General features: G+C 47.0%; 1 protein-coding gene across 2 annotated transcripts in view; it reads right to left on the bottom strand.

Moving 5' to 3' along the window:
• Positions 1-1203: 1203 nt before the first annotated feature.
• WDR87 (WD repeat domain 87) overlaps positions 1204-11582 on the bottom strand; it is a 15605-nt gene continuing 5226 nt past the window's right edge. Inside the window, exons 4-7 of one of the 2 annotated variants that reach the window (XM_027079387.1) lie at positions 11251-11421; positions 8005-10880; positions 7262-7533; positions 1204-6866 (exon numbers count right to left, since the gene is read on the bottom strand). In XM_027079387.1, coding sequence (XP_026935188.1) covers positions 1384-6866; positions 7262-7533; positions 8005-10880; positions 11251-11421 — 8802 coding nt within the window. In that variant the 3' untranslated portion in view covers positions 1204-1383. The remainder of the gene's footprint in view (positions 6867-7261; positions 7534-8004; positions 10881-11250; positions 11422-11582) is intronic. The other variant, XM_027079386.1, reaches the window with a different exon arrangement.

The following is an 11582-nucleotide window of genomic DNA, read 5'->3' on the forward strand; positions in this document are numbered from 1 at the left end:
ATGTTCATTTTCCTCTTTTTGACACAGACAAGTAAACAGAGGCCAAAAAGGAGAAATGATTCAGGTCAAGGCTGCAGAGCCAGCTGGACCATCCTTACTTCTGCTGCCTTGCCTGGCTGCTGCGTCAATCATCCTTTTTGAGGCTCCCTGTCCCCAGCCCACAGCTTTCACATACTCCATGTGGCCTGATATGTAGTCTGACATGGAAGAGCCCAACTACACACTCAGGGCTCTCATTACCCTTGGCCTTCAAGGTGAATCCAACTTCTCAAAATGTTCTCTTGCCCTCTATTCCTGGCTTCCCCACAAAAGCAAACTCAGGTGGAGGGAGTAGAATAATAAAGGAGAGGTTGGGATGGAGGGTGGCAAATGGCATAGATGGGCTACTTGCTAAAATCTGTTGGCTCAGCTTACCTGGAAAGAGGCAGTTTTGAAGTCTCTATAGTGGGGAGAGGAGATCGGGGAGGAACAGTATTACTGGCAGTGACAACTTCCTCCACTTTACTACCTCTTTCCCTTTAACTGTTGTCTTCTATATTGCTAGAGGGAATGATCATAAGTCCCTAGATAGCTGGGGGCCTATGTGAGCTTACACCTAATCTTTCAAATTCTCATTCTATCATCCTACCCAAAACCCATGTCCAGGTTGGCAAAGGAAGTGAAAGATATAGGCTTCCCTCCTTTTCTTCCTGCTTTAACCTCAAATGGCCTCATCTCTTAATGCCATCCGGTAATGAGGTCACCAGCTGGTACTGGCTAGAACTTACTGAAGTTTTTCCTGTTCTCTGAGGATCTCCTCAACACCCACCATAACTGCTGTTTGGTACTCAAGTCATCAGCATGCAGAACTATGGTCAGGAAAGAGTCTGCCTCCACTGTGTACCCCCCAAAACCAAGGGGCAAAATACTGGGTCTTCTGATCCTAAAATCCATTTTCTTTCCATTATATCAAGGCCTCTTATATTAATGCCAAATATACATTTTCGTGCCAGGTGCTTTCCTTCCTATGGTCTTTAAGGGAGAATGGTGAGGGGCAAGGAAGGAAGAGGACAAGGACAGACTCTTCTGCCTGAAGGCCTCCAGAGGGTGAGTGAGCACCACTGGCTTTGGGGAAGTCTTCCCACTCTCAAGAGTATGTATCTGGTCTCCCTGGCTACCTTTCTGGAGAAGCAACATTTGAGGAAAAGGGACACATCACAGTGCTTGTTATAAATGAGAATCTCCTCTTTATTCCACATATAAAAGCTGGTTTCTGGAACTAGATAGGGAAAGAACTTTGGCATGGCTCTACCTCTGTGTGGGCCCTAGGGATAAAGGTCTAAATTCTGGTGACAAGGCCTTTCTCCAGGTGGGAATGAAAAGTCCTGCCCCTTCAGTCCCAGATTAGGGGGTAGGAGCAACGTTGTAGGGCAATTCCTTGGTGAGGTGTACATCAGCTTGCGGCAGGCTCTTCCAGGCAAGTTCTAAGATCCCATACTGGGCAATGCCCATAGGGAGCATGGTACGTACATTGTTCTTCCCTGGGAGGGGAACCACCTCCTGGAACTCCAGAGGACCTTTAGGGGTGTGAGAGCCACCACAGAACAGGTGGTAGAACAACCGCTCCCCAGGAACTAGCTCCGTGGCCTTTAGGGCCTCTTTGTAAATGATCTCTTGGGATTGGGGTGCCCCTCTCAATAGCAGTTCCTGTAGTAGCCTCTGGATTCGGGGGGACTTAAGCTGGTACAGGTCCATGAGACGGTAGAACTGTTCCATCCAAGCAGCACTGTCTTTCGCGTATTGCTCCTGCAACATCCGCAAAACATGGTACATTGCCACAAATGTCTCCCATAGAGGCACCTTGTCCTTTTTTTTAGAGATGGGCTGTGCCTTCTTTTCCAACTTGGGCAATTTGGCAGACCTGCCCTTATCTTTAAAAGCCCAGAAGTCCTTTTGAAACATCAGTGCTAGGGTTTGTTTTTCCACAGGGTCAAGGGCACCTGTGAAAATGTCTCTTGTTGGAGGATAATGGTGTTGCATCTCCATCTCCTTGCGAGCAGTGGATATCTGCTCTGCCCGCACACTCCTGTAAGGCTCTCCTAGAAGATGCCAATTTATAGCCTTCAGGTCTGGAATCGTTTTGGTAGCTAATGGGGACTTTGGTGTGGTGACAGCCAAAGGTTTTAGCCAGCTTTCCTTTTCCTTTCCTTTTATAGGAGGGATCACTTTCAGGTATTTTGGACCCATGGGCTCCTTACTGGGTTTTGAGATACTTGTGCTTCGTGATTCCAAGTTCTGCTTGTGACGGTACACAATGGCTTCAAGTTTGGCCAGATGAATCCACTCTAAGTTTTCCTTTGCAGTGAGGTCTTTGAGAAGCTGGCACAATCTGTGGAAACTATCCCTGGAAAGCGGTTCTCCTGCCTCCATCTGTTCTAGGACATGGTGGATCCACTCTACATCTGAGAGGCTGATGTCTGCATGTATTTCCTCAGCCAGGATTTTGGACACAGGTAATTGTACCTCAGTCTGTCCCTTCAGAGATGGATGACGCTGCAGAAGCCACTGCCACTTGGCCCCTAGTTGTTTGCCTTGGAGTTTATGAGCTTCCATGGTCTTCTTCAATATGTAGGATAAATATGGGGTCTTTAAGTCAGGCTCTTGGGACTCCAAAACTGTATCCAAAACTTGTAGAGGTATGGGCTTATATTTCTTCAACAGTTCTTCTTGTTTATCCATAAACCCTGTCCCTGGGAATACCCTGGACGTCTCAAGTACTGTGGCCTTATCTTCCCAGGATATTTGTTTAGTTGACCCTGGCACTGGTATCTTCTCTTCCCTCCCCAGAACTACTGAGATCAGTTGCTTGGGAGGGCTTTTGAGAACTTCAAGTTTTATAGCTCTGCCTTTGACCTTGGGGATTCTTTTCTCAGTAGAAGGGACTGCTTCTCTTCCTTTTAAGTCCTTTTTTCTTTCTCCTGGTAACTTAAATAGTTTTTCTTTTTTAAAGATCTCTTTCTTCTTGTCTACCTCTTTTTCCAATGAGCTTCTCTCCTCTTCCTCCCCCTCTTTCTCACTCAAACGCTCCATCTCTTCCTCACTCATGCTTTCCTCCTTCTCAAACACTTCCTCCTCCTGCACCTTCTTCTTCTTTTTCTTCTTCTTCTCCTTCCCTTCCTCTTCTTCCTCCTCTTCCATTTCCTCCTCTTCCTCCTCCTCCTCCTCTTCAGACAAACTCTCTCGCTCTATTTCATCTAATAAGCTTTCCATTTCTTCAGAAAAGCTCTCTTCACTTTTCACACTTTTCACCTCATCCTCTTGACTGAGAAACTCTTCCTGTTGCAAATCAACTCTCTTTAGCTTTTTTCTCTTTCTTGACCTTTGTTTAAGGAATGGCTTTGCCTCTTCTTCCTCTGTTATTTCATCCTCCTCTTCTTCCTGTATGACTTCTCTGTGTTGCCTGGCCAATCTGCTTTCTTCCTCAGTCATCTTTTTCTCTTTCTTTATCAGTCTTCTCATTTCCTTGGCCAGTTCTCTCTGCCTCTTAGCCAGTTTCTTCTCATCTGTGGCAATTTCTGGTTGTTCCTCAGAAAAATCCCACTCCTTGGCATCAAGTTCATTCTGTACCTTGTTCAATTCCTTTTCCTTAGTAATGAAAGACCTCTTTAACTTTGTCATCTCTATTTCTTCCTGGGTTAGTTTCCTTTCTTTTTTGATAAGGCCTTGAAGTATCTTTAAGATTTTGCTGCTTACTTTTAATGGTTCCTTGGAAATGCCCTTGCTTTCTTTAGCCATCTTCCTTATTAATTTGGCTAGCTTCCTTTCTTCCTGGGCACATACTCTCCCTCCTCTAGTAAACTCCAGTTCTCCTTTGGTAATGTCTGTTTGCTCTGTGGCCAGTATCCTATCTTCATAGACCAGTATCTTTTCCTCTAGTGACAATTTCCTCTTAATTAGTTCTAGTTCATCCTTAATTGGTCTTCCCTGTCTTGAAGTTTCTTGAGTCTCTTTTTTAAAGAGAGTTGCCTTTCCCTCAGCCAGTCTCACCTTCTCCCAGGCCAATTTCTTTATTTCCGTGCCCAATGCCTTTCCTTCCTTAGTAATAGACCAGTCACCTCTGAGCTGTTTCAGTGCTTGGAATATCACCCTCTTTTCCATAGCTAATTTCATTTTGTCCTGGGCTATTTGGTGCTGTTCCTCAGCCAGCCTTTCCTCTAATTGGGTCAGTTTTTCCTCTATAGCAGCCAATTTCTCCTTCTTCTGGAAAAGTTTCTCCTTTTCCTCCATCAGCTTCTTCTCTATCTGAACCAGTCTCTTCTTGTACATGTCCAGTTTCTCCTTTTCTTGGTCTGATTTCTTTCTCTTCTCAGTGAGGCTTTCTTTGAGCTGGATTAAGTTTTCTTTCCTCTGAGCCAGTTTCACCTTCTCCTGAGCCAGAGTCTTCTGCCTCCAGGCTAGTATCTCCTTGGTTTTGGGGAGTTCTTCCTTGCTCTGGACCAATTTATTCCTTTCCTGGGCCAGTTTTTGCTTATTCTTTATCAATTGTTCCCTTTTCTGGACAAGTCTTGCCTCCTCCCCAGGCAGTGTTTCCATGTCCTGGGTCAGTTTCTTCTCATCCTGGATCAGTAGCTCTTCTTCTTGGGCCAATTTCTGCTTGTTCTCCATCAGTTGCTCCCTTTTCTGGCCAAGTCTTTCCTCTTCTTCAGGAAATTTTACATTGTCCTGGGCCAGTTTCTTCTCTTCCTGGATCAGCAGCTCTTCTTCCTGGGCCAACTTTTGCTTATTCTCCATCAATTGCTCCCTTTTCTGGCCAAGTCTTTCCTTTTCCTCAGCCAGTTTTTCCTTGTCCTGGACCAGTTTCTCCTCTTTCTGGATCAGCAGTTCTTCTTCCTGGACCACTTCTTTCTCTTCCACATTCAGTTTCTCCTCTTGAGAGGCCAGTGTCATCTCCTCCTGATCCAGTCTCTCCTCTTCATTGACCAGTTCCTCCTCTTCCTGATTCAGTTCCTCCTCTTCCCATGCCAGGTCCTCCAATTCCTGGGCTAGTTCCTTTTCTTGCCATGCTACATCTTGCTCCTTCTGGGCCAGTTTTTCCAATTTCTGGACCAATATCTTTTTTACCTCAGCTAGCTTCCCTCCTTTCTTTGCTTTTTTCTCTTCTTCTTGAGCCAGTTTCTCCAATTTCATGGCCAGTTTCTTCCTTCGCTGGGCCAATTTCTCTGCTTCCTGGGTTAGCATCTCCTCTCCTTGGGCTAGTTTTTCCTCATTCTGGATAAACGTTCTCTCTACCTGGACCATTTTCCTGTCTTTCTGGGCCAGTTTCTCATAGTCTCTGGCCATGTTTCTCTCTTCCTGAGCCAGTTTTCTCTCTTCCTGTGCTAGCTTCTCTACTTCTTGTGCCAGCTTCCTCTCTTCTTGGGCTCGTTTTATTTCAACTTGGGCCCGTTTCCTCTCAACCTGTGCCTGTTTATATTCTTGATGGATCTGTCTCTGCTCTTCTGTCATCAGCTCTTCTTCTTCTGCTGCTGCTGCTGCTTCTTCTCCTTCCCACTCCTGAGACAATTCTTCCTCCAGGGTCACTTCCTCCTCATCCTCCAACAATTGCTCCCTGGCCCTGGCTGACATCTTTTCCCAGATCTGTGACCATTTATCCCATGTCTGCTTCTTCTTGTCCCTCTCCAGCTCTTCCTCATCTGGGAACAGCTTTTCTTCTTCCTCATGGAGCTTCTCCTCTTCCTGAAGACGCCTGCTTTCCCAGGCTTTCTTCCATTCATCCCAGGATATCCTCGTCTCACTGTTGGCCTGTTTCCACTGATCCCAGAGCTTCTTCCACTCCTGCCAAGACAGTTTTGTCTCTTCCTTAACTGGTCTTCCTTCTTGCTCAACCACTTTCTCCTCTAATTTGGCCTTTTCCCCCACTTCCTGACTCACGTCCATCTCCTCTTCTTTGGTTTTTTTCCTCTCTTTTTTATCCACTTTTATTTCCTGCTGGACTGCTTTCCCCTCCTGCTTAGAAGGCTTCTTAGAGGGTTTCTTCTCTTCTTTCTTTGATATTCGTTTTCCCTTGGTTACGTCTGGTTCTAAAAAAACAACTTTCTTTTTCTTGCCTTTGTCTGGAATCACCTGGGTTTCCCACAAGTCCAGCACATCCCTTTCTTTCTTTCGCTCTTGCTCCTCTTTTGTCTCCTCTTCCTTGTCACTGATCACCATGTCCTCTCTAATTGCTCCTGCATGAGGAAAAACTGGTTTCTCCTCTGGCCAGGCTACATCCCAGTCAAGGTCCTCAAGCCGTTCCTTACTTTCTTTCTTCAACAGGGGGCAGATCTCCTGAAAGAGCTCCCAGCTGGGCCGTCGATCTGCCAGCACCGCCTGAGCCATGGTCACTAGCTCAGTGTTTAGAGCTTCTGACATTTTTGTCTGGGAACCAGATATCCTCAGGGTCATAAGACGACATAGATCGTCCCGCCATGATGAGCCATCTCCAGGGGTAGTCCTGTGGCCAGGAGCTCCAGAGGCACTCTGCCCTCTGACTTCCACCAGCTTCACAACTGATTCTCTCCTTATAGGATATGGAGGGTCCTCAACTGTAACTTCAGCGTCTATTGTCTTCCTCTTGCGCCTCTCTGTGGGTTTCTGAAGTGTTGCTTTCCTGCCTCTTTTGTCACGTATCTTCCTCAGCATCTTCAATGCAACATGATCCTTTGAGGCATCTATCCCTGGAGGCTCTTGTTCGTCATCTTTTGAAATCTTTAGTGTACTGGAGGTTGAAGACCTACACTCCTCCCTCTCAGTTGGTGCAGCTTCACTCTGATCACCTTCACCCTCTAAGGGACCTGGCTCTGTGCCAGTCTCTTTCATCTTCTTGAGGCTCTGCAAAAATTTTCGGGCTATAGGGAGAATCAGGAGATGTAGATAAGGGAAGCTTGGGAGGCTTAAATGAAGCCCTTCCCAAAATCTGATATGAGCTAAGAGGAACTGCCATAACAGATGTAGCAACAGAGGGGGCTGAGGCCTTTTTTTAAAAAAAAAAGGCATTCTCCTTGCTTTATTCCCAGTCCCTTCCCTCCTCCCTCCCCTGCCTCCCCAACCTCTGTCAAGTCTTACAGAGATAGGTTTTGGAGTCTCTCTGAATTTGGGTGGATTCTTCCTAGGAAGGTTCTTTTCTGTGAAAGGATCTTTCCACTTACCTCTGTTCCTATCTGATACCTCTTGACCCAAGTTAGCCTTAACTACCCTGCCTCTTGGGGACCCTGAGGCATTAACCAGATCACCCCATACATACTATGCTTTCTGCCGCCTACTCGGCCCCATCTTTGGCCTTTGCTGGGCTTGTAGGCAACTTCAGGTTCTTCAGGAGCTATATCAAGTTGGTTGGAAAGGGCGGTAAGTTCAGAAGCCCCTGAGACATCTAAAGAAAAAGTAGGCTTTTCATCACCCAGTGATAAGATCAGGTTTTCATTCAATCGCTGCTCCACTTGGGTATGAAGGATTTGGAGATCTGTGGCCTGCATTCCCAGCAGATGGTCCAGGGTTTCTTCCCCAATCATTTCCTGCCTATGAAAGTCAAAGGAGAGGAAGGACCATGCTGAATCAGGGACAAGAGGGAGAATGAGAAGGAAAGAACAGCTATGGAACAGGCAGGGGACTTGACAACATGACCAACAGAGACAGAGTATGTAGAGGTAAAGAATGGCGAAGAAGAAAGAAAAAGTCTAGGAAGCCAAGATGGTAATGCATGGCGTGACCTGTATGGGGCCTTCAAGGGTAGGAGAAGAGGGTGAAAAAGGGGCACTTGAAGAGGTAGGGGACAAACAGGAATAGGAGAAGAAATGGAGAAAGGAGTGAGCAGTTAGGGGATCATCAGGATAGTATAGGAATGGAAAAAGACTATGAACAAGGAAAAAGGACAGAAAGAGCTAATGAACAGAGATGAAGAGACAGTGAAGGCAGAGAAGGGAAAAATGGGAAAGGGGAAGAAGAAAATCAGAAGCTAGTAAAGAACTGAGGAAGGCACAAAGAACTTACTGCATCTCCCGGAAAGTATCTTCGTTCTGGATCAAGTTTAAGAGTGAGGTCTTAGAGTGGATTCCAGTCTCAGCCATGAGGCTCAGGGCCTTATTCCTTACTCTTTCATCTTTGTCCATTAGTCTTTGGGCCAGAGGCACGGCAAAGAGATGTGTAATCATTCCTAGACACTTCAGCCCTTCCCAGGCTAGCTCTCGGATCAGTGGATTGGAATTGGTTGTATCATCCAACAGACGACGGGCTGTTTCAGCACGCAGGAGTGGAGGAACCTGGTAAGAGGCAAAGATTTGCCCTAGTGTACCAATACAGCTCTGGTACTTCAGTGGAGAAGCATGGATCATAATATTGAGAATTGTCTCTATCATGCTATTGATAGCTACTTCACTCATCTTTCTTCCCAGCCAACTGCAGTTTGCTGAGTCTGTAAGGACACTGTAAGTTATATCCTTTGACGCTCTTATTTCAAGGAAGTCTTCATCCTCCTTTTCACGTGCATATTCTCCTACATCACTTATAGCTCTTGCCCTACCGTGCCAGAAGAAGAATTGTTGAGACTTGTCCCGTTCCAGGTCCCGCATGGGTGAGTGCAGGTTGCACTGTAGGTATATTGGGCTGCCCTGTGGCCAAAGACGGGCACGAATCACTGAGTTAGGAATGTAGCAATCAGGAGCCAAGAGCCATTTCTGCCCATGGCCAAAGTAGTATTGCAGTATCTGGTAAGGGTTGAGTCCATCCCAGGTAGTCAGCTGTAGCTGGGGAGGAAGAACATAATGGGAATGCAGAGGTTTTTTCACCTGTGTCCAATCAGCTTCCTTATACAAGGAATCGTGTCTGAAGGAAGACAGTAACACAGGGCTCCCTTGCTCATCTTCTATGACGTGTGGCACATTATGATCAAAGGCAATGGCCCGATTATTGACAAGGTTCTCCAGACCCACTAATTGCTGTTGCCCTTGTCCAAAGTAGATATACTTGGGCACAAACATGGTCTCAAAGGAGAAGAAGAAGCTTGGTATGAAAGGCTTAGGAACTTCTAGCACTTCATCTGTCAAACCTATAAGGGAAAGGCGAGCCAGCAGGGCTGAGGGAAGCAGTTTTAAACAGGACACCAGATAAAGACTCTGGTTGAAAGTGACTAGCAGGTCACCCCGGTCATTTGCAAAGCAGAGTGGGCCAAAGTGCAATGATGAGTCCAGCATGGCTATGAGTCTACCATGGAAGTTCCAGATCCGGACAGAGCCATCACTGCCACCCGTGACAAAAAGACTCAAGGATAGGCAGACATCAAAAGATGTGATGGTACACTGGTGCAGAGGCAATGTGTCTATGAACGTTGAGCCTTCCTGTGACCCAGAGGACAGAAAGTCATGGAACTTCCAGAGACGCAGGCAGTTAGTCTCCGTGATGGCACTCACAGACTTGGGCAAGAGTATCAAGTGTGTTAGCTTACAGCTGCTGAGAATGCTGGCAAGGGGCTGCAGCTGCACTCTCACCCCTTCAAGCACAGCTTCTGATAGGTGTACATAGTCATCCATTCCATAGGAACAGAGCAAAGAGTTTTCTCGGCAACCAGAAAGCCCCCCAGGCAGTGTAGAGAGTGCTAATACAGCCCCGAAGTGCATGAGTTTCTCTATTTGGGCACAGCTGTGCTGGGAAAGCACTCTGATCACACCACTCTGGTGTCCAGAGAACATTAGTCCTTCTAGACCCCGACCCAGGTGGAAATGCCCATAAGCCAGGCATTGTACCAAGTCCTGAGAATCTGGTGAGGTGCATATAAGATACTTGGCTGGGCAAGGGCAGCGGGTTGTGTCAAATACCAGCACATCTGAGCTGCCTGTTGCTACAAAGAGCTCCTCTTTATCTGGGTCATAGGCCCAATCCACAGCCCGGTCCAGGATTGAGAAGGGCCAGGTGATAACCAGAAGATTCCCTGTTAGTGGGGACACAAAGCGCAACAAGCCATCCTCAGTAGTGCACAGGATCCGGAACCAGTTATTGCCACAGCGGACCCGACGTATCTGCTTGGGAGCAGAGCCACAGACATTGAAGAGGTTATAGAAGCACGGCAGACTGCGCAAGGAGAAAGAATGGGTAGTCTGGCAGAAGAAAGTAGTGCTATCAATAAACTGGAGTTGATACAGTTCCTCGCCAAGTTCTAGCTGCCGCAGCAGACTCCCTGAAGTCAGGTTCCACTCCTTGATTAAGCCTTCTTGGCCGGCTGTTAGCAGGGTGTGGGCTTCTGGCCGGCTGCGGATACATATCACCGATGAGAAATGGGCCTTGAAACTGTGGAGTGCGTGCCCCTGATTGAGGCTCCACACTTGGATTTCCCCAGTCCTGTTTCCAGCATAGAGAAAGCCCTGCTCAAAACAGGTGAAGCAGCAGGTGATTGAGGAGCCACTGGTGGTGGAAGGGAACCTCTTCACCTCTGCCAGCCGGCCGTGGCCCTGGCGCTCAAGGACCCTCACCACAGTCTCACATAGGGCTACAAGGGAGCCATTGGGGCCGTTCAACATGATGTTGTGGACAAGCTCATCACCAGGCATGGAAACCATGTGGGCTATTTGGAGACCCTTGCCACTCTGCTCCATGATCCAGGTGACCACTGCCCCCAGGATTCCCGACAGAAGCATCTTCATTTCTGGGTCATAGCAGAGGCAGCTGATGTTAAAGCGGCAGGGCACTATACCTAGGGGTTTGAATGACTGAAAGTGGTCCCCAAAGAGCCGCAGGAGCAGGTCACCACAGTAGACCACGAGGATATGAAAGGAACCTGTGTGAACCATGGACTGGATGGGCGGCAGTCGTTCAGTCATGGAGAATGTTCTCTTCTGCACCATGTCCTCAGTTTTGCTCTTCATCCATACCACAGCCTAGAAGAGAAAAAGATGGGAACTGCCTAGAAAAGATAGTGGAAGAAGAAAGGGCAGAATACTCAGCTATTTTTCTCTTGCTAAGGAGAAACTGGAAGACTCTAGAGTGATTTTACCCCCTGGTTTTGGGAGTTGGAAATATTGTAGAAGCAGGAAACCTAGGACTCTTTCCCTAACCTTGGCCTACTTTAGGAGAACCATAAAATCTGTTCAACACAGAGACTGTAATTGGAGAAAGGATGAACGGGGAATCCTGGATCCAGGTCACTTTCATTCAAGGGGTGTATCTTTCTGGGTTAATCTAGGGTCAGAATTTACATGGGCATGGCCCCTGTAGAATGGGCTAAGAAGAAAGGCTGGGTAGTTTTACCTGTATTTCTTTTGTGCTTGTTGTCACCCACGGGAGGGAAGCAAAGAAGTGGGCATCACTGAAGTAATAGCATATAAGTGGCATATTTTGAGGATGGCGAGACTCTTTGAACAGGATCTGGGACCGGTCACTCAACACAACTACATCAATCTTTGGGTCATCTAAAGTTTGCTGGGGAGAGGCATGGCATAAACTAAGAGACCAGGACACATATACACTAAATATATTCTCATGCAAGTCACAATTAAAGCAGTTCTCAAAGTTACGCCTCAGCCCCAAGAATCACTCCTGTGGCTCCCACACAAGGACAATTTATCACCTGTGGGACACTA

The sequence above is a fragment of the Aethalodelphis obliquidens genome, unplaced genomic scaffold, assembly GCF_003676395.1.
Source record: "Aethalodelphis obliquidens isolate GAN/ISIS:26980383/991018 unplaced genomic scaffold, ASM367639v1 scaffold43, whole genome shotgun sequence".
In the NCBI taxonomy this organism is placed as follows: Eukaryota; Metazoa; Chordata; class Mammalia; order Artiodactyla; family Delphinidae; genus Aethalodelphis; species Aethalodelphis obliquidens.